The 21,250-nt window shown below is 38.0% G+C and overlaps 2 protein-coding genes across 6 annotated transcripts in view; one reads left to right on the top strand and one right to left on the bottom strand.

Moving 5' to 3' along the window:
• TUBGCP6 (tubulin gamma complex component 6) overlaps positions 1 to 17,192 on the top strand; it is a 25,342-nt gene extending 8,150 nt beyond the window's left edge. Inside the window, exons 9-26 of one of the 2 annotated variants that reach the window (XM_075024950.1) lie at positions 1,466 to 1,557; positions 1,655 to 1,794; positions 3,505 to 3,654; positions 4,313 to 4,394; positions 4,472 to 4,560; positions 4,739 to 4,854; positions 5,529 to 5,667; positions 5,757 to 5,873; positions 6,124 to 7,432; positions 7,842 to 7,897; positions 8,156 to 8,348; positions 8,746 to 8,914; positions 10,269 to 10,410; positions 11,550 to 11,744; positions 11,997 to 12,129; positions 12,355 to 12,568; positions 13,688 to 13,887; positions 15,682 to 17,192. In XM_075024950.1, coding sequence (XP_074881051.1) covers positions 1,466 to 1,557; positions 1,655 to 1,794; positions 3,505 to 3,654; positions 4,313 to 4,394; positions 4,472 to 4,560; positions 4,739 to 4,854; positions 5,529 to 5,667; positions 5,757 to 5,873; positions 6,124 to 7,432; positions 7,842 to 7,897; positions 8,156 to 8,348; positions 8,746 to 8,914; positions 10,269 to 10,410; positions 11,550 to 11,744; positions 11,997 to 12,129; positions 12,355 to 12,568; positions 13,688 to 13,887; positions 15,682 to 15,773 — 3,628 coding nt within the window. In that variant the 3' untranslated portion in view covers positions 15,774 to 17,192. The remainder of the gene's footprint in view (positions 1 to 1,465; positions 1,558 to 1,654; positions 1,795 to 3,504; positions 3,655 to 4,312; positions 4,395 to 4,471; positions 4,561 to 4,738; positions 4,855 to 5,528; positions 5,668 to 5,756; positions 5,874 to 6,123; positions 7,433 to 7,841; positions 7,898 to 8,155; positions 8,349 to 8,745; positions 8,915 to 10,268; positions 10,411 to 11,549; positions 11,745 to 11,996; positions 12,130 to 12,354; positions 12,569 to 13,687; positions 13,888 to 15,681) is intronic. The other variant, XM_075024952.1, reaches the window with a different exon arrangement.
• The window catches only part of SELENOO (selenoprotein O), a 24,389-nt gene continuing 16,816 nt past the window's right edge, over positions 13,678 to 21,250 (bottom strand). The window contains exons 10-13 of one of the 4 annotated variants that reach the window (XR_012650036.1): positions 21,053 to 21,128; positions 18,725 to 18,823; positions 18,099 to 18,216; positions 14,105 to 15,419 (exon numbers count right to left, since the gene is read on the bottom strand). The gene's annotated coding sequence lies outside the window, so the exon portion shown is untranslated. Of the gene's footprint in view, positions 13,907 to 14,104; positions 15,420 to 18,098; positions 18,217 to 18,724; positions 18,824 to 18,881; positions 20,803 to 21,052; positions 21,129 to 21,250 lie in introns of those variants that run through there. The other 3 variants (XR_012650035.1, XR_012650034.1, XR_012650037.1) reach the window with 3 other exon arrangements.

Here is a 21,250-nt window from a genome sequence, read left to right as displayed (position 1 = left end):
ACTGGGAAAGTTCATGCTTATTTCTACTGTCTTTTTCTTGTGGGCTTTTCAGTAAGCAAAAATTAAAAAAAAAAATAATCTGTTGTTCATTATGTAGATGTAACTAACTAACAATAGGAAGTAGAGTTCTTTGGATTGCAACAGTTTTGTTAAGCAGTGCACATCAATTTAGAAATTGTTAGTTTATAGACTTTTAAAGAGATGCTAATTTTTTTTAAATAGCTATTTAGAGGGATTATAGCTGTAGTCCATCATCAGTTTGCAATGATACTTAATAGAGGTAATGGTACTAGAAAGAGAAAACCAAAATCTGTCAAAATGCTCAAATTTAATGTTCCTCCCATGGCCACCCTTCTTGTTTTTTCTTCCTTCTACATAAAATGTTCTTCAGAGAAACTTAATTTCAGATTTACCAGAAGACTCATTGAAATATCTTCACAGCTCCTGACCTGCAATTTATAGAAGGTAGTCACATTTCTGAAACACCAAGGGCAGGATGTCATGACATCACAAGGAAGCTAAAAAATATGAAAGTATGCTTACTAGTATGTGATACTTACAGCATTGACTCTTAAATTTGTTGCAAATGTCCATCGAAACATCAATCATATACAATCAGGGCTGCCATGGAGGGAGGCCTCCATTATCTGCAGAAAGTGTTATCCCACTCATTTATTAACCTGAAAGAAATTAAATAATAGAAGTTGTTGCTCAAATAAATCATAGAAGCATCAGATTGAACACTTTAAAAGTTCTTAACTTTTTACTTACAACCTTAATATTGGACAGTAGTTCCTGTGCTGAACGCTTCCTGTTTGTTACACTGAGCCAATGTCTAGAAACAGCGTTAGTATTGCAACTGGTAAGAAAAGAAAGGATTAGCTTCAAGATGCTCTGAGCCTTTTTATCTATAGCTTCAGATAATTGTATTTTTTTATTTTTCCAGAAGTTTGGTTTCACACAGAGGAAGTATGAAAAAGCATGAATAAATATTCCAAAATAGTATTTCTCATTATTGCACGTATATTAAAATTGTCTCTAGGTCCGGGTATTGCATCTTTGTTTTATACCTTTTCAGTTTCTCTTTGCTAAAGTTACCTCTCTTTAAAATTAATCCTTCCTTCTTATCTCTCCCTATGCTTTTGATGTGCTGCAAAGATTTCTAGAGACTTTTAATATATACTTAGTAAAAGATTGTTTTAATTAAGGCAGTGTTCTTTCATCTCTAACTAATTATCATTGCAATGTTCTATATAAACATGGTTTCTTTTAAGAAAAATGTAGAGACACAATCCTGTATGTATCTTTAAATATCAGTGTGACAGCACTTAATGGCTGGTTTTTTATCCTGCCTATAGCTTGTGTGTTTTGGTGTTTTAAAGAATATACTTACTGTTTGGTTATAATAAAGTTGAGAAGGCGAGAGGATTGATTTTCAATATTGTACAATTATATTTTTTTTTAGATTTATCTATGATTGGGTATACAGTGGTGTATTCAGAGATGTTTATGGAGAATTTATGATCCAGGTGAATGAGGATTATCTTTGTTTCAGAGGTACAGTATGTATATGGAGCATTTCTAATTTATATAATTTGTGCTGTTAATTAAATAATTAAAAACACATACTTTCCTCTTTTTGTTTGATATGTAGATAAACATTATTGGACTCATGGTTATGTTTTGATTTCAAAAGAAGTAGAAGATTGTGTCCCTGTATTTCTTAAACATATTGCTAATGATGTATACATATGTGGAAAAACCATAAACTTGCTGAAATTGTGCTGTCCTAGGGTAAGTTTTGGTTTGGTTCCTTCCTATTACATTGAGAAAATCATGTCTCTTCAGAGCAAGTTTCTAGGTTTTTAGCAAGTTTGTTCCTTTATTGAAAACTGGTATTGCATAAGTAGGATGTTGATTCATGAAAGGCAATTAATTGTACTCAGATACTTGTGAGCTGATTATCCACTCTACTTGCTAACACCTCACTGCAGAAATATAAATTTTTAACAGCATCAAATTTATCATATCCAATGCACGTGCTATATTTCTTGTTTTCCTTTGTATTGAAAGCAGAAATGTTTTAGGCTTCCAAGCAAGTGCCTTCCATTTTTCACACAACTTACACTACTATTTTTTGGTTTAAAGATGCCTCTCTTACCAGGTCTTGATTCAGTTCTGCACAGCTCTTGTATTTCAGCTGTATCACTACCTTTCCAAGAAGTGTTTAAATAGTTCTGCTTATTCATATTTTGCAGAACGAGTCTTGTCCTTGATAAGAAAACTATGTTAAAACTACTTTGTGTCTTCCCTCTTCTCTATGTATGTCTAACAATGGAACAACCACAGAGGTGTCTAAAGTCTATAGGCACTCTTTCCCAAGTAACTTGTATTCTCTTTCTTTTTAAGATCAGAGCTGCCCAGTCTTGACAGAGCTGAGCAGCTCAGTATCAGATACCTGGTATCAGGCATAAGCCTAATATCTCAAGTGAGATGACCCTCTGCTAGTTCTCCTGAGTCTGCTCTGATAAGCATTCTCAAACCATGACTCGGGTGTGCCAGTAGTACTGGGCTTTTTATAAAACAGTGTTGGCCATAATTTTCATTATAAATTACAGCTTTATCAGTCGCTAACAGTATCTTAATAGATAGAACATTCCCTCAGAATGTGGGGCACCCAGGTTCAATCATCTTCCATGTGTCTGAGAGTGCCCGTCACGTTTCATCCCTTTCCATGATAATGCCCTAAAGAGCTGGCTCTTCCCTTTCGTGTAGGCCAACACAGTAACAGGAACACAGCTCTGGGCATCCCCTGTTCTGGCTCTTACTGGTAGACTGAGGAATCTAGTGTGAGCATGCTTATGCGCTCTTTTGTTTTTTTAAAGCTCACTTACCTGTTTTCTGCACTGAGTAGAACAGCTTCAGAGATTTAGGGAGGTTGAGGTGGAGCAGAAAGACCTAAGATACTTAGCTTAGAGAACAGGTACTCTGTGATGCGCACTGGCCATGTTTTTGAGAGTTATGTCTTGTGTAGAGCTCTCTCCTGTAGGTATGTGTCATGTTCCAGACAGTTCCTGTTAAGTGGGGATCTGAGGGGGGTATAAGTGAACAAAACCTAACTTTTGATAGGAGAGATGCATTCAGCACTGAGTTACTCAGGCTCAATTAATTTGGATATTCAGAAAAGCAAAATTTTAGGCATTTAGAACATTACTAGTATAAATGTATGTATCAGATTTTAGATTCCTGTCCAATTCAGTGGGGAAGAGGGGAACCTTGAGAACTTGACCTGTGTTCCAACTTCTGGAACATTATAACTGTGTCTCCTACTTTGAGTTATATAAATGCAAAACCTGATGATATTATTAAAAATTTTAGATCCTGTGTGGAGGCTTGTTTCAGTATCTTGAATTGCTAGTTGCTAATTTAACAAAAAATATGTGAGTTCATATAACATTTTACAATTTAAAAAATGTATTTAAAAGAAAATTTCTCATTTTTCAGCATTATATATGTTGGTCAGATATACCTGTTCCCCGGATTTCAGTTATTTTTTCACTTGAGGAGCTCAAAGAAATAGAGAGAGATTGTGCAGTGTATGTAGGTCGAATGGAAAGAATTGCCCGGTACAGTTCCATTAGCAAGGAGGAAAAGGTAAATGAATAAAATAATAAAGACCTTATTGTTGGGATATTTTTTTTTAAATGCTCATTTTTCGGTTTTGTTATAACTTCGAAAGAATTTGTATTCATGGTCAGAATTTTTTCATTGGTCAATTGCTGTTTGAATTGTTAATGCAGAAAAAAATTTATTTAATATAACTTTCTAAAGTATAGGTGGCGTGTTGTCATTTGTTGGCATTTTCGTATCTTAAATGAGTTTTGGACTTCCATCTTAGTTCTTTGCAGCAGCAGATTTGCCCTCCTACTGAAAAGTACTGAAAAGATTGTTAGATTCTAATTTAACAAATGTGACAAGCTAATTAGTAACCAGATAAGACTCTTTTTGTAATTTGCATAGCTAAGTGTTTTTTTGGAACTCTTTTAGTTATAAAGAGACTTCTGTCTTTCAGATGTCATCGGTGTAGTGCATATATCAGATGGATCTGGTTTGTTGTAAGGTCTGGAGTATTAACTTTCAATATTAATTTATAGACTTTCCATTTAATGAATTTCATTATTCATATTTCTGTACTATAATTGTAGATTAATAACCATTATAAAGTGTGCACCTTTCTTTGCAAGAATGTATTTTCAAGTCTAAAATAGAAAAATTCCCATCTGTATTTTTGTCTGTTCGGGTTTTTTTTCAGGATTTGCGCATGGAAATAGCCAAACAAGAATTAATTGTTCATGCTCGAGAAACTGCTAGCAAAGTACTAAAAGCCATTAATGGTAAGTTGCAGTGGTGTTTCATGTGTTTTCTGGTGGGTTTGTTAATGTAAACTAACAATACCTTTATTGTAATACAGATCGACAAATATCAGAACGAGTGGCTTTGGATGCAAAGAAACGGGAACAGTTTCAGAAGCTGAAAGAGCAATTTGCAAAAGATCAAGAGGTATTTCTGTATGTTTCTAAAGGCCAACTATTTCTTAGGCAAATAATTGAAAGGATATCTTGATTTATTGTACTGAAGTTGAATGAATAGTTCATGGGGTACAAATAAGAACTTCTTGCAGATGTGTGCATTACAGCTGGTATTGAGAGTGGCTTTTAACTGTTAAATATTTATGCAGCGTCGCCTTGCAATAAAGCAAGAGGAGATTGATGATGATTTTAGCTATGCCCGAGAGCTCAGAGAGAGAGAAAAAAGGCTGAAAGCTTTAGAAGAAGAACTGGAAAAAAAGGCAAGGTAAGTGTATCTGAGTAGTCTCCCAAAGCTTAGATACTCCAAAACCATCATAAAGACCTCAGGAAAAATTACTGCACAGTAAAATGTATGGTACTAGCAGTTCCCAGACATTGCTCTACAAGGGTAATGTTTGCAGTTAAAAGATGGCTGTAAAGATTTTTGGTAATTTGTGAGCAATTTTGTGATTTATGAATGGTTAGTGGCCCCAAAATCTGGGACCCACTGATTTGTGCCAACCCTATCCAGTCTGGTTTTTGTTTTGATCAGAATTTCAGGAAAAAATTTAACCACATCTACAATTAAAAGCTGAGCCCACAGCAAATATGGTCACATGTATGTCAAAGGAGAAGTAAAAAGCAGACGGAGGAGTTAGATTGATAGTTATCTGAATTGTTCTTGTTGTGCATCTAGTTGTATTTCACTTTCTGCTGTTATATCTAAAAATACTTAAGATAAATGAGTGACCTACTAAGAATAGTTATAGAAGTACATATTGACTAAGAATACAGTCCTGTTTTCTCCACTGTTTCTTCTCTGTGATTGAAGCCTATGGCTTCTACTTTTACAAAATTGCTTTTTAGTTCTGAAGTGCTAAGAGGCCTTATTCTTTAGAAGGGAAGATGAAAATCAGTATGCTAAAATCTTAACTTAGCTTTATTTTTACCTTCATTTAGGCAAGAATTAATTGACCATTATAGCAAACTTTCTGATGATGCAGCCCGTAGGGAACAAAGAGCTTTATGGAAAATCCAGCGACACAAGTTGGAAACAGCCCGTCTTAAGTTTCTGTTAGAGGATCAAAAACGCATTGAGGTATCTTCTGAAAAGATTTAAGAAATGTAATTTAGAAAATTTGGTACTTGGTACTTTAAAACTTCTGGTTTTGTCATTTTTACTTATAGGAAATGCTTGAAAAACTTCCAGATGGAAACTACAGGAGAAAATTAGATATTATTCCTTATAAACAGTGCCAGCTGGCTTTAGATAAAAACCCTGTTGTGAAAGATCCACATTCACAGGTGAGTTTATTTTCTTACATAAACTCCAGGTTGCTGTTCCAAGTCTCCCTCAAGGGAGTTGATTTCATGGTTCATTTCAGTTCAGTAAACACAAGGTTCACTGTAACAGCAGGGTGAGTAGTTACCACATTATTTGTAGTACATCTGAAAAATTGGAAAATTTTAAATCTTACATGTAATAAAGTGGTGATCTAATAAGTAGCTTGATTATGTGACTAGCCATACAGTGTTATAATTATTTCTTTTTTAGGTGTCATCTATGAAACCTCTGCATTCTAGTGAGACAGTTGGCAGAAAAGAATCTGAGCCTGGACTGGAATATGCTACTTCTGCTGACAAAGCACTGCCCATGCCAGAGCTGACAAGCAGTAATGCAGATCAGCATTTTCAGCCTAAAGCAGTAGGATCTGAAAGCAGTCTCCAAAGTTCAGAGAAAGTGTGTAGTCCTCTATACAGTGCTGATTCCTTGCCTGAATCCAATGTGAATATAGAAGATTTCTTATCAAAGCCACAGGATGAACAACCTGTTGCCATTAGCATTCAAGGATCTTTGCTAGATGAAGCATTCCGAAATATTAACTCAGACCTTTCTGAGACTTCTCAAGTAAGTGAAAATCAGCCTGCCTTGAAAGGAGCACTGGAAGAAGACAATGCACCATTGCATCAGCAAAAGGAGTATGATTTTAATACAGTTCTCAGACCATCTGCAGCTTGGCAGGGACATGTTAGAGTTGGAGAAAATGTATTTGATGTGGAGTATAGAAGGCCTCGGTGGAACATTCATGGACACGCATCTGATGCCAACATTAGAGTGGGAGAATATGTACCTTATGTGGACACTTACCAGCCACATTCAAGTCCTTACGGGCATTCTTCAGACTCCCATATAAAAATCAGCAGCTATACTTCTGAAGTTGAATCTAGCCGACCCCGATGGAATATTCATGGGCATGTTTCTGAAGCTCACATTAAAATTGGGGAATATGCATCAGAGGTAGAGCCCTCAAGGCCTAGGTGGAACATTCATGGACATGCTTCAGAAGCCAATATTAAGATTGGAGAGTATGTGTCAAATGTACCTCCTACAAGGCCTCGATGGAACATCCATGGTCATGCATCTGATGCCAATATCAAGATTGGTGAAAACGTGTCAGAGGTGGTCTCAGCTAGGCCTCGCTGGAACATCCATGGGCATGCTTCACAGTCACACATCAAAATTGGAGAACTGGTTTCAGATACAGAGCCTTTGAAATCTCGTTGGAGCCCATTTGGTCACGCATCCCAGTCAAGCATCCAAATAGGGAAGTGGGCCCCATCTACAGAAAATGATCCAATACCTCATCGAAAAACCATTTCTGGTCCTTCTGACTCCACAGTTCAGACACTTCTGTACTGTGAAGAATTACCTCCTGCTGAAGGAAGCAGAAAGGAAGCAAAAACATCACAAGTTAAGGAAAAGACTTCACCTCAGTCACAGTCATCTGACAGTGTTCCAGTCTTTCCTGATGCTAATATTGAAGATGACAAAAAAGAAAATACAATGAAAGAGAAACAAGAAGGTAAAATAAAATTAAGTTTATTCAGTCAGCATTTAAGGGTTCATGAAAGTAACTGTAAATGTTTATGTTCAAAATGAATACTTATTACTTAATTTCTTGTATAACTTTTCGGACACTTAGAATTCAGAGGAAACAATTTGAGCTTAGTCCTGTTTCCTATATACGAGAAACAGCATTAAAAAAATTCTAGTCTGAAATTTTGTGAAATGGGACCTCATGTGATCTTGAGTAGAGAACAGGCATAAAAGTGTGTGAGTGGGACTGCGGGGAGGGACTGTTACTGGGGTGGTTGTTTCTGTGATAGTCTGTAGAGAAATTTTGAAGAACTTTGGGACCAGATCTGAAGTATGAACTCAGTATTATAAGCAGGTCTAAGTAAATGCTGTCTTTAATTTACTTGTGATTGCAGTAATTCCAAATGTGCTCAACAAGGACCCTTCTCCAGATTCCTCACAGAGCTTACAGGTAGGAAACAAAGTAGTTGTCAAGATGACTTCCTCTTCCTTTGAAGTATTAAACACACTGGTAGTTAAGGTAATACATTTCTGTCCTAATCTAGTAATCACTGTAATACCATATTGTTTTTACACGTCAGAAAAGTACAGGTGAGTAAGCTTTTTTTTTTTCCGTTGGAACAACTAGTCAGTTACGTGTAAGAACACATTACGTGTGAGTAGACAAAGCCAGAATCTCTCATAAAATTTGTCCATTTTTTTGTTTTAGGCAGAAGAACCTGAAAATGCAATTCCACAAGATATTGTGCCTCAAGAAACTTTACCTTCTGAAGCTAATGCTCTCAAGATTAAGGAGGAGGAAGGGGGAGAGGAAGATACATGGAAGAAAGAACAAGCTTATTTGAGAGCCTTATCGGATCAGTATTGTATTGAAAAATATCAAGATAGTTATGATTTGATGTGTGAGTAAAACTGTTGGAACAGTAGATCAATAGAAGATGTGGTAAACTTGAGCAAGAAAGCTGAGTCCCAGAAAAATACCCAAATTACCAGTAAATTACTAATATTATGAACTGCAGTAACTAAACAATTTGCTTCTAGGCACAAAGATGAGAAATACATTTTGACACATCACAATTTTCTAACCTAGAGGGGTTTGTAGAGTTTAATAGAAACAGATTATCAAATTGCTTAAATATACTAAATACTATGCTATATATTATAAATACATACATTTATATACTATATATATTTATATTTATTTATATACTATATATAAATGCTATACTATATATTATACTATATAATAAATATATAAAAATTGCTTAGCTTACAATGTTTATATATTTTTAAATTTAGCAGAACTACCAGTTTCTCATCTCTTGCATCATGTGATACCAAGATCGTACACTTTTCCTGTGGATCCTATGGTACAGTCAGCAACAGATGAAACAGCTGTACAGCTCAGTGAGCTCCTATCTCTGCCAGTGCTGATGAAACGTTCTATTACTGCTCCACTTGTATCTCAGTGAGTATTTGTTAGAAATAATGAATCCATAATTGAGCAATTAATGTCATGTTCTTTATTAATTCTTTTTCGAGACAAGAGTTGCACATAGATCTGTTCTCTTAAATTTTCTCTTTGCTCCCAGAAGTGGTTCAATGGATGGTCTGTTACTAACTAAAAAGTTCAGATTTACTATAATTAATAACATAAACTTACATTTTTATGTGCAAATTAAAAATTTGAAGGTCTATTTGAAATACAAGGGCTTGGAGGGAAGTGTTTGCTCTCAGACTTGTGGATTACACTGCAGTGGTTTTGACACCATTGGTTTCCTTGTTCTTTTAAAAAGAAGGTGTATTATTTATAATGTTTGTGCTAGTTTTTATTTGGCAGATGAAAGATAAGGAGAAAAAAAAAAGAAAAATCTTTTGATTATGTGAAAGCTCATGCATATTGATCAGGATATATTTTATATTTCTAAGGGAACTCCAGCTTCAAGGCTGTTTGGAAGTTTAACAGAAGCTGTTCTTGTTGCTATTGGAATATATAGAGAAACCCTATATATGTTGGACCGTTTTAGTAGTCTGTCTAATGGTATTTTAAAGAAAAGGTTTTGTTATTATGTACAAGATTGGCTTCTGTCATGAAAAAAGTTATTCGCAGATGTGTTGAAATGCTTCCTGTTTTAGAATGTACTTTCTTGTAAGTTTGGACTTCTATTTACTAACTGAGTATGTTATACGCAAAGTTTGGTGTAGTATAGAAAGACGTAATTATCTAACTTAGTTTTAAACATCCAGATGGGCTACCAGAATAATCTGTATGCAGTTTCATGTATTCAGCAAAGCAAAATAAGTGAGCCTGAGTTGTGTGCTGGCAGAATTAGCCTATCCCTGATATGCAAGTTAAATTATTTAAAGCTAGCTTGAATACCTACACTATACTGCAAGCTGTAGTATAGATCTGCCCTAAAGATCTAGTGTCAGAGCTTTACTAATTAGGATATTCTTCTCAGGGATTTGATAGTCTTTCTTAATCTGTTTATGTAGGTGACAGAGATAATTCAGAAGGTTATTGCTAAAATGTTGCTTCAGGCCCACCAGCATGTTCCAAAGATCATTATATGTAGCCGGTCTTAAAATACTTCCCCAGTACTGTTTAAAACCCAGTTATGTGAAGTGGTAGGTTTTAATTCTGGTATATTCTGGATGAAGATTTTTTTTGTCTCATTTTTTTTGCTTATGTGAATATCATCCTGTCTTGGATATCAGAGTTAAGTACTGGAGCATTAATCTGATGTAACCACAGCTGAATGTTAACAGTAAGGAAGGAGTTGCTTGTAAGAATAATACTTTTTCTTTGTTTTTATTCTTAGTGTTTCTCTTGTGAACAAAGCAATAGTTGATTACTACTTTGTGGAACTGAATGTAGAGAAGCATTTTGAAGCGCTGAGACATTTTTTGTTAATGGAAGACGGGGAGTTTGCACAGTCGCTCAGTGACCTGTTGTTTGAGAAGGTATTTGCTTTGTTGTCTTAACCCTTGTTTTTGGGTTGTCTGTTTTAGCTTGATACCTCTGGATTAATTTGGAAGGGAATGAAGGAATGGCGTGAATTACAATCCTGGCTTGTGCCGTTTTCCTCTTTTGTGCCCTGCAGAGAAGTCTGGTAGCAAGGAACTCTGTTAACATTTTAAGGACTGAGGCAAAAGAAGGTCTTTGCTCAGAAGGGATGCTCATACCCAAGGCATTCCCAAGGAAGAGAGTAATATTTCCTACTGCTAATCTCAGCCATAGAGAGAGTACAAGGATTTGGCACATTGAGGAGGATAATTTCAAACTTTGACAGATAAGCAGTCGTGGAAGGGTACTTCACTCTTTTGTGTGAAAACTGCTGCACTGTTGCTTTGTCTCCTCCCATCTGCTGGCAGCAAGGCTGGAAGAGCCTGTTGCCATTTGCTAAAATCCAGTGGAAGGGCCTGTGTTGCAAAATACCTACTCTTACCTCAAATATCCTATAGAGCAGACAGGAGGGCATCTGAAGAGAGTGCTGGGCCCTCTGTTGAGACAGTATTTTCATGACTTACCCTTGTGTTTGTGGGGAAGACAGCAAGGTAGGAAGGATAGCCTGAGTTAATGTAGCTGGTTGCCAGTGGAGATACGTGGCTGTAGGATAGTTAGTGCATTTCTCTGAATCCTAAGAATGCTTTAGCCCCAAGTAGGGAAAGCACTTGGGGATGTAGACTTGATGAATAGCTTTATTTGTAAACCTCCAAGGGTGCTGAGTTGATGAGATAGGCAGATTGGAGTCAGATAATACCAGTCCTGTTGCTGGCTTTCTGCCCCACTAAAGCCTGTATTCCCTGCACTAGGGATTTGTAGCATCTTCTGAACCACAGCAAACTGCAGTCCAACATACCAAAATAAATCAGTACAGGTATGAGATTACCTTCATGCTGTGAAGAGCAAATCATTCAGAAGTTGCTTGTTAGGCTGTTTATGCATCCCTATGGCAGAAGTAGAAAATTCCAGTCAGAATGGTGGAGCCAGGCAGGATAGTTACTACTTTACCATTCTGTTTTAATTTACCTGTGTTCAGGAGCCAAGACTTTTTACTAATTCTGTGTAATTATGATATTATTTTTTTTTTTACTCCTAGCTTGGATCAGGACAAACACCTGGTGAATTGCTGAATCCACTGGTTCTTAATTCTATCCTAAATAAAGCATTACAGTACAGTCTTCATGGTGACACCCAGCTTGCTTCCAATCTTTCTTTTGCCCTCAAGTATCTTCCAGAAGTGTTCAAGCCCAATGCACCGGATGCTCTGAGTTGCTTAGAGCTACGGTACAAGGTAAGAAAGCATGGAGAAAGGTAGAATACTGCAATTATACTGTGGTTCTTACAGACCATGGTAGAGTGAATACGTTCTTAATAATGGAATAGCTTTAAGAATGGAGTAAAAAAATTGTGTAATGGAAATTACAGGATTTACTTACCCTAGCCATTGCATTACATTATTACAATACATATATTAATTTGTATGTATCTGAAATATTCTTATAATTTCTAAATATAGTATGATCAGCACTGTTATTTCTTTAAGGTTGACTGGCCTCTGAACATTGTCATTACTGAGAGCTGCATGAATAAATACAACAAGATCTTCTCCTTTTTGCTTCAGCTGAAGCACATGGTGTGGACTCTCAAGGATGTTTGGTTTCACTTAAAACGCACTGGTAAGTATAATAAGTGAACTAGAGAACGTCCTGTTAAAATGCTTTTAGCACCCTGTGCTAGCCAATTGAACAGTCATGTCAAGCTGCAAAACCCACAATTTTTTAAAGAAACTTCCTTGGCATTTCAAACAGACTCTACTAACAGAAACCTTCATTTCTTTAAAAACTGATTTTAGACAGTCTCCATGGGTGCTGATGATAATATATTTCTGTTTTTATTTTCAGCTTTAGTGAGTCATGCATCAAATTCTGTTCAGTTTCGACAGCTCCAGCTGTATAAACATGAAATGCAGCATTTTGTGAAAGTTATTCAAGGTTACATTGCTAATCAGATTCTTCATGTTACATGGTGTGAATTTGGAAACAAACTGTCTTCTGTAGGCAACCTGGAAGAAATTCATAGAACACATGCTGAATATCTCAACAAAGCAATCTTCAGGCAAGCTACCATACTTATTTTTACTTCAGATATTTAAGTTAATGGAACAGCCAGTCTAGCCTAACGTATTTGTGCAAAACTGATTTCTACCTGACATGCTAAGTAGTCTTTACATATGAAAGTGTTCTTATGTAAGAGAAACAAACTTCATGGCACACTATGAGGCCCACACTTTAACGCTTTTCTTCAGCTACCCACCCTCTTCATTTCCCCAGACTCCTTGGTGTTGCCTCCAGCTCCAGTTCACCCTGCTTCTGCAAGCTTTAAGTCTACTAAGACAGCTCTAACCTGAAGACTAAGGGCACACTTGCCACAGTTCTATTTTTCTTCACCCCATCCTTGGCATAGCCTTTGTAAATTAACGCTGTTTCATTCAGCATGAGTAGTGTGCACAAGTAAGCCTAGCTGAAGGATTGTAAAATGCTTCTATACATTGTATATGCATTTAATATATGTGCAGTGAGGAGGACTGGACTTTGAAGGAACAAATGTGACCTGATGCCTCTGTCCAAATTTATGAGCAGTGCAAGAGACATCTGTCTTTTAGGAATCACAAGCTTTTAGCCCTTTGGTTACTGTGTATGAGGCAGAAAGTGGTGTGAATAAGAGAAGAGAAGCTAGGGTTTATCTGTTTTTTTTCTTAAAGAGCATACACTGGAATGATAAAGTGGGGAGATGGGGGGAGAAGAGATGATAAGAAACAAATTATAAACAAGAAAATAAATCTGGGACATGCTTTCATGTCTCTCTTTTTCAGTTTTAATTAGAAAAAACTTGCCTAAAGTTGCTGTTTGGATACCAGGTGATGGGATGAGAAGGGATTAAAGTTTTTAATTGTTGATTTAAAGTTGATAATGTTTTTAAATATCATCTGTTTTGCAAATGCAGATGTCATTCTAGAAATGACCAGTGCAAATACCAGTTTCTTGGAAGAGCAAGCAAACTTAGGTTTAGGCACCTTCTTTAAAATTACAGTTACAGTTGGCTGCAGTCTTGTGTTTGGGTTTTTTTTAAGCAATTAAAGAGGAAATCTAAAGGATTGTCACCCCTTTGTATTTTTTTTTCTACAAGCAATAAATCATGTCAACTACTTTTCTGAAGTTGTTTTTGTTCTGTTAGGGGTCTGTTGACAGAGAAGGCAGCTCCTGTGATGAACATTATACATAGCATCTTCAGCCTTATTTTGAAGTTCCGCAGCCAGCTGATCTCTCAGTCATGGAGCTTTGATGCAGGGAAGCAAATGGCTGTTCATCCCAACTTTGGTCTGATGCAGCAGTCGTACAATACCTTCAAGTACTACTCCCACTTCTTATTCAAAGGTAAGAAATTGCATAAATTCTAGATAGGAGAAAAAGTCAACTGAAAACTGAAAAAAACTACAAAGAGGTTTTGGAAGTATAATGTAGTAGTAGGAAACTGTACGTACTTAGCATGTGTTAGAAAATGTAGTTCCCAAATGAAAACTGCATTACTGTGGTTTGCAAAGATCTGCATATCCATCAATTAAAACATCCACATAAGAAATCTAACAGATATCCCAAAACTGACCATAAGTTTTTGCTAATTTGCAATATAAGCATTTGGTATTTAGCTCTATGTGTGTGCTTACATTTTTCTTTTCTCTGGAATTGAGTTCTGGAACTTTTTATTGGCAGCAATGATAGTTAGATACCACTTACAAGTAATTTTAGATATAACTGCATTAGTTGAGTATTACCATTGTTACAAGATTTGAAAGTTCTAATTCCCATGTTGGACTAAAGCTCAGAGAGCCTCCTAGCACTAACTGGAGCTTATATCCAGTGCTCCAGGCAAGTGTTTTTCAACTGCACAGATCATTTACCAAATGTTCTTTCCTTTAACATGATAAAATTTCTTCTCACTGTCAGCTTACCCTATAATGTGAAAAAATGGTTATCTGTCTTTCCTCTCCATTTCCCTTTCAGATCTTGCTGGTGTTTTTAGTACAAGTTACTTATCCTTCTCCTGAGTACAAAGGTGGTTCATGGGGTTTGGGTTTGTTTTTTGGGATTTTTTTTAAAACCCTTGACTCCCGAAGGAAGTACAACTGTTTTCCTTAGATCTATTTTTCTAGAATATTTTCTAGTCAGACTATATTCTTCAGGAAATGAGCTGCCCTTTTTATTCTTTAAGGGTGTCCAAAAATGGTGTCAAAGGACCAAACCCAGATATTTCAGGATGAGTTAGAATGGCTGCTTCCAAATTCTACAGGAAGTCAGAACACCTCTGGGAGCCACCTAAGCCCATACTACGAGATCTATGGTTGCTTCATGGACAGAGATTAATAGACCATTCCGTAAGGAAATTTGCTGAGTGACCTAGTTCTTTACACCCTCTTTATTAAGCACTACAAAACAAATGTGTGCTTGTTCATCTACACTTGTACCTTCAGTCACTGTGTATTGTAAAATGCCCTCTTTCACAATGGGTTGATCCGGAATCCATTGAAAGCCAATACAAAGCAGTCTGGACTTCAATGGCTTTGGCTCAGGCCCAAACTTCTAACTATACACTTTCCCTTCTTCCTTGCATGTTACTACTGCTTGCTAATTTCCTTTATGTTAGTGCATGGGATGTTTATGAGCTTAGGGAGTTTCTATTGCCTTTTTTCCTTTGTTATTAAGGATGTTTGGAGCAGTCAGTTTGTTCATTCATAGAGCTTGAGGGGTTTGTCCCAGGAATTTCTCTTTGGTTTTCTCTCTCACAATGGACTTTGCTCAAGAAAACTTCAGCAGAGATTCTTCTTTCACAGAGGTCACCAGAGGACCTAAACATGCTTCCTGGTCAGTTGAAATTATGATAAGAACACACGGTCTTTCTGTGAAAGCAACTTCAGAAAACATTTCCTTATTAGAATAATACAGTTTCACTTAGAACTGACACGTAGTCTTTCTTTTGCATCTCATTTGAGATACTTTGTAGTTCTAGAAGGAGATACTGGACCTTTCTTATGCAAAAATACAGATTTTTCTATTGTCTTCCAATTTCTGCATTAGGCTTTTTTTTTTTTTTTTAATTAAAATGCACAGATTCTGTCAAGGCTGACTTCAGAATATGAATCTTAGTTTAAGCTTATTTTGTTTTTCTTCCAGTGGTAACAAAGCTTGTAAATAGAGGATACCAACCACATTTGGAAGACTTTCTACTGCGAATAAACTTTAATAACTACTACAAGGATAACTGAACTCTACAGAGTAAGGATTGCTGATAGCATGGTAAACCAGAAACAGATAAACCTATATGCTTATGATTTATAGAAGCTTATGCAAATGACATGCAAGAGGCATTTTTCTTCAGTGAAATAACCTGCCATCTAATAGCTTGAAGAATATAACCACCACATACAGAGAATGATGCTTCTTAAAAGCCACCACACCTACCAGTTGTTTGATCTGCTGAGAATTGATGTTGTCATTATTGCAAAGATAGAAAAGCTGAGTGCCTGGTCTTAACAGGGGCAACAGTGCAAAACTGTATATCTGTGAATGTGTAAATGTTGTATTTTCAGTGTTGTGAATTTCCTCCAATGTAAATATATGTATGTGAAATAAATTAACAGATACTTTCTAAAACTGTTGAGAGATGAGTGTGAAGTACAAATGTCCAGACAAAGTATCTATTTGATGTGTTTTATTCAAACTGATATTAATTCTCAATCTAAACTTGATAACTAATTTCTTCAAGGGCATTAGTCACAGTGGAAGAGGGCATGATAAAAACACATGATATGCATTAAGGAGACCTGCTAGGAGATACAGTATTTGACTATTCAAGCACTTGGTAGTAGTTGAATCACTTGTGCCAAACTTAGTTTCCTTATACCTCATTTAAGCTGTGCACCTTATTTTGTGGTGATTATGTAAAAAACCTAAACCAGAAATTGAGCATCACTAAAGTGAAACAAAGCTCTAATTCCAAATGTATTCCAAGTACTGCTTTCAACTGCAGGATCACATTTTCAATTTGCTAATAATTTTCCTTTTCCTTGTTTGTTTTCTTTTTTTTTTTTCTTCCATGTCGTGAAAAGAGACAATTGAACTTAAAACTGCACGGTATAAGAATGTTGTAGAGGCAGTCTGCTTTGATTTTTGAGATCCTGGAGTCACAGTTGCTTAAAATGTGGATACATTCATCAGGAGCTCATTGTCTGATGAGTGGCCACTTATTTGAAAGTACAGGCACAGCTAGCATATTACCAGTACTATGGAATATTGAATATGATTATTTTCTGATGATGTGTAGGTAGTTTTATGATTTTTTTTTTCTTTTTTTTCTGAAATAATAGAAATTAAGCATTAGAGTGAGAATATACCACCTGTAAAGTTGACCTGTTTCTGCTCCTGCTCTGGTACCAATGTGAGTTTAAAAATGCAGTAACGCACAGTCATAACATACGTCTTCTATGTTGTTTCTTTTTCTGTGCTGTATTTAATTAACTAGCTTCCTTTTGTTCTCCAGAATAGGAGATGGAAAGAGCAAGTGGCTTATGTATTGAGCTGTTTTGTTTTTTATTACTAAGCATGATGCTATAAGGCACGGAGTAGCCCTTTGACCAGTTCAGGTTAGCTGTATCCCCCTCCCAACTTCTCACCTACCCCCTGGGCAGGGGCAGAGTGAGAGGAAGAGACAGCCTTGACACTGTGCAAGCACTGTTCAGCAATAGCCAAAACACTGCTGTGTTATCAGACCTGGTTTAGCTGCAAATCCAAAACACAGCTCCATGCAGGCTGCTATGAAGAACGTTAACTCCATCCTCTCCAGACACTGCACAAAGTAAAATTAATTTTGATTTGGAAAATACTGCTTGTTTAGAAAGGGAGTTAGGAAATACCAAGAGTGACCTCTAACTAGAAAAACCAATGCGTATTTTCAACTTTGTGGTGTTGCATGAGCACTTCAGTATAGAAACGGTTTTAGTAGCTCTCTGCTTTTCTGCACACTAAAACTTTTGAGTGCAGTGGACTGAAAGTCATCCAGAAACGTCTACAAATCAGAATTTTGATCCACACCTTGGCACTGGTAACTCCTAATTAGAGGCAGAAGGGTGAAGGACCTACACAACTGCCAGTGTATGGGGCCTGTCAGAGGCAGCTGAAGGGTGTTCCCTCCTTGATCTTTTGCCCTGGCTTCATATGGATTTGAGTGATGGAGGATCTGCTGTCTCCAATTCTGGGAAGACTTAAAGGTGGATCGATCACCTTTTCTTTTTTGGCTGTGGGCGGAGAGAACAGAGGGGAGCAGCCAGTTCACAAAACAGGAGTGTTGTAATGCCAGTCTTAGCGCTGAATTTGTTAACTCACAAAAAGAACATTTCAGATACAAGGTTTCCTGTCTGACAGCCACTGAGGAAAGGCAGAGGACCAGACAGAAGCACCCATGCAGCCAGCCAGCATCCCTACACAGCTGCTTGGACCGTCATGGCTGAGGAGGTAGAAGCTGCCTTTGACCCCCACCCCTGCCCACAGCATCAACCCAGGGTCCTTTTCATTTCTGTGCACAGCTCACTCACCACAACAGGTTGCTGATCAGGGGATGGAAAACCTGCTCAGTCACCAGCCAGGCCTGGGAGCCAGCACAGCTTTCCCATCATCAGTGAAATCAATCTCTCAGTGCTTTAGATTCTTCACCTGAAAAATAGTAATAGTATTAATCTTTCTTTGTGCAACCTTTTTTTTTTCAAAAAAAAAAAAAAAAAAAAGAAAAATGGAAGCAAATGCTATTTAAATGTCTGTTGTTCTGCTGTACTAAAATGTCTACTTCTTTTTTTAAAAAATCAACTCCAGAATAGAAAACACATGAAATAAGCTTTGTAGGTCAGCTTAGCCTACTAAAAATGTTTATGCTTATATGTGCACAAAGTATCATTAAATCTCACCTCTGGGTTTACCTGCTGAACACACAGGCTTAGCAAGAGCTCTGCAGTGCTGCGGCACTGTCCTCGCCCAGCCAGAACAGCAGCAGGGGGAGGAAAGGAACATTACAGAGCTTCAGATTTTTGGCATGCCTTGGCTACAGAGACAGATAAGCATGACTTTTCCCCTTGGGTTTCTGCTCCCCTGTTAATTAGGCAGTTGCTATAAAAACTGCATGATTGGTTATTTATTACGCACAGAAGAAGAGGCGGTCTATACTCACGCCTGTCTGGAAGTTTATCACTACCCCTCGTGTCCTTTGATGTATGTGCCACGGTGCCTGTCACAGGTCAGAGGGCAGCTGCATCCACCAGTTGTAAGGCTGATTTGGGGGTGGGGGAGAATAGAGGTGCTAAGGGTGCGGTGGGGGGGGACCAAACGCAACATTTTTATACAGTTGAGAGCAACTGAGAACTGCCACTGCACACAAAAAAAAACTCCCACTGTAAATGCATGAAACAAAGCCATATGAAAAGAAGATGTAACATAGGTATTGCTTGCATTATTTAGAATGTAGCCTCGACTGTATGATCTTATACTAGATGTGATAGCATTGTGAAACCCTCCTGTTGGGTTTACATCTATTACCCTCAACTATCACCTGGCTCTGGAGGGGCAAGTGGAGGTTACTGCCTCTCCCTGTCTCGTATTGACTCTGGTCAAAGGTAAAGCTGCCATCTGTGTAACAGAGCTGAAGGGTCTGCTAAGGAAGGGCATTGTGGCTGCTTGAACACAATCTAGCATAACTGAGCAGACCGAGTGTGTGGTGGTGTGTGATCTAATGAAGGACGCCGTATGGAGATACACACTCAAATCTGTGAAGCATGGATCTGACAAAGCAAATTCAGGATAACAGGCCTGAACTTGCTCTTTCAGTGGACCCTGCGGGTTGCCTCAGCCCTTTGCTTGGATGCACTCCATGCAAAGGGACAAGCAGCAGGTTTGGCCTAAACCCACCTCCATCACAGACAAATAAACTGAAATACAGAATACCAGAAACAACCCTGTTCAGCAGATACTTTGGAGTGTGGAGACTGACCCCAGCTGAAGCACCCTGAGGAGCCACAACTGTATTTGGGTGGAAAAGCGAGCTACGTCAGAGCTGGGTAGCACTCGAGCAATACCTCAATATGTTTCTCAACATTCCAAATTCATCAGCAGAACAAATTACTCGTTACTTTTAGTATCACCTAAAAAGCACTTTTCCATCTCCTCCAATTTACTTGCACAGACTGCTACAATCTGTCCCCTTTCTGAATTGACCTAGTCTGCAAGCAAACAAATCCCACTGTGTGAGGATCTGGGTGGCCAAGCACAGCACAAATGAAGAGCCATGCAGAACTCCAGCTAACAAACTCCTCTGAACCTGCTGTAGCATTCAAGGCCCCAGAGGGCAATCAGCTGCTGCCAGTGTCCCCAGGTGAGATCTTCCAAAAGGTAAGAACCCCTGCACTGAACTGCAGTCAGTCAGGATGCAGCCAGTCACAGAGTAACACAGGTTGGCCAGGATCTCTGGAAGTCATCTAGTCCAATCCCTGCTTAACGCAGGTCCAACTGGACAAGGCCCTGAGCAGCCTGCTCTAGTGACATTTCGAGGATCACCAAGGATTGAGATGCTACCACCTCTGAGCAACTTGTTTCAAAGTTTAGCTGCCCTTATGGTGGAAAAAATATTGTATCTACTCAGTTTCCCATGTTGCAACTCTGTTCATTGCCTCTCATCCTATTATCATGCTCCCTTGAGAAGAGTCTGCTTCTGCCTTCTCTACACTCTGCCAGTAGCTGCTGTAGACAGCAAGGCATTTCTCCTTAGCCTTCTCCTCAGGCTGAAGAAACCCAGTTCTCTCTGCCTCTCCTATGCAACACCACACATAGTCTGTGCTACTGTGACCAGAACCAGTTTTTTACTCCATCACCACCAGGGCTCAGAACCAGTACACACCACCTCTCCTCTGGCTGCCAGTACAAGTATCTCTCCCCTTCAAACCCACATTTCTCCTTTCTCTGCCCCCTCCCCACCACCACCAAAGAAAAGGCATAAGCTTTACTCAAGGAAGCCATAAACACCACAAGTAATCAGTTAAAACATTAATGAGGTTTTGGTTTAAAGCCAAGCGTGGGACTACATAAACCCCTTGGCTCTGCCCGTAACTAGCTGTGGAGTAAGTGGAGAGTGATCCTCACCAATTAATTCCTTCCTGAGCCCGTGGGCCCCCACAGCTCGCATCTCATCCAACATGCTCTATACTAGATGTTTTCCCACTCTGAAGAGTCCCATTCTCTATGATATCACTGAGATCTCTGGAAAAAAAAAAAATCTGCACAAACTACTCAATCCAGTTTAAATAAACTTAACCAAAATGCATCTTCGCTTACTACCCAAAGGCCTATTTCTGTAAGCAGAGTTTAAAATCACATCCTGTATCTGTTGACATCAGGTGGAGGGTTTTATTCTTCCTTACATCACTGGAATTAAAGACGTATCAGCATAGGTCTTATAGCCAAGTAACTAAAAGGGAGGTTTCCCTTTGAAAAAGGTGAGGGTCCTTACCTTGCTCCAAGCATACTACCAGAACTGCTGGCAAGGCAGGAGGCCGTACCTGTGATAATTCACTCCTCAGAAAACACTGCAAAAAATACAAAGTAAGGTTTCTGTGATATGACCTGGCCATCTGATTTTAACACAGAGCAAATACTGCTAAGAAATGAAGTCTGCGAACAGTATGGTTAACAGCAAAACTCTTTCAGG

Source organism: Buteo buteo, chromosome 4 (assembly GCF_964188355.1).
Source record: "Buteo buteo chromosome 4, bButBut1.hap1.1, whole genome shotgun sequence".
Lineage (NCBI taxonomy): Eukaryota > Metazoa > Chordata > Aves > Accipitriformes > Accipitridae > Buteo > Buteo buteo.
This window is presented reverse-complemented; position numbering and strand designations above follow the sequence as displayed.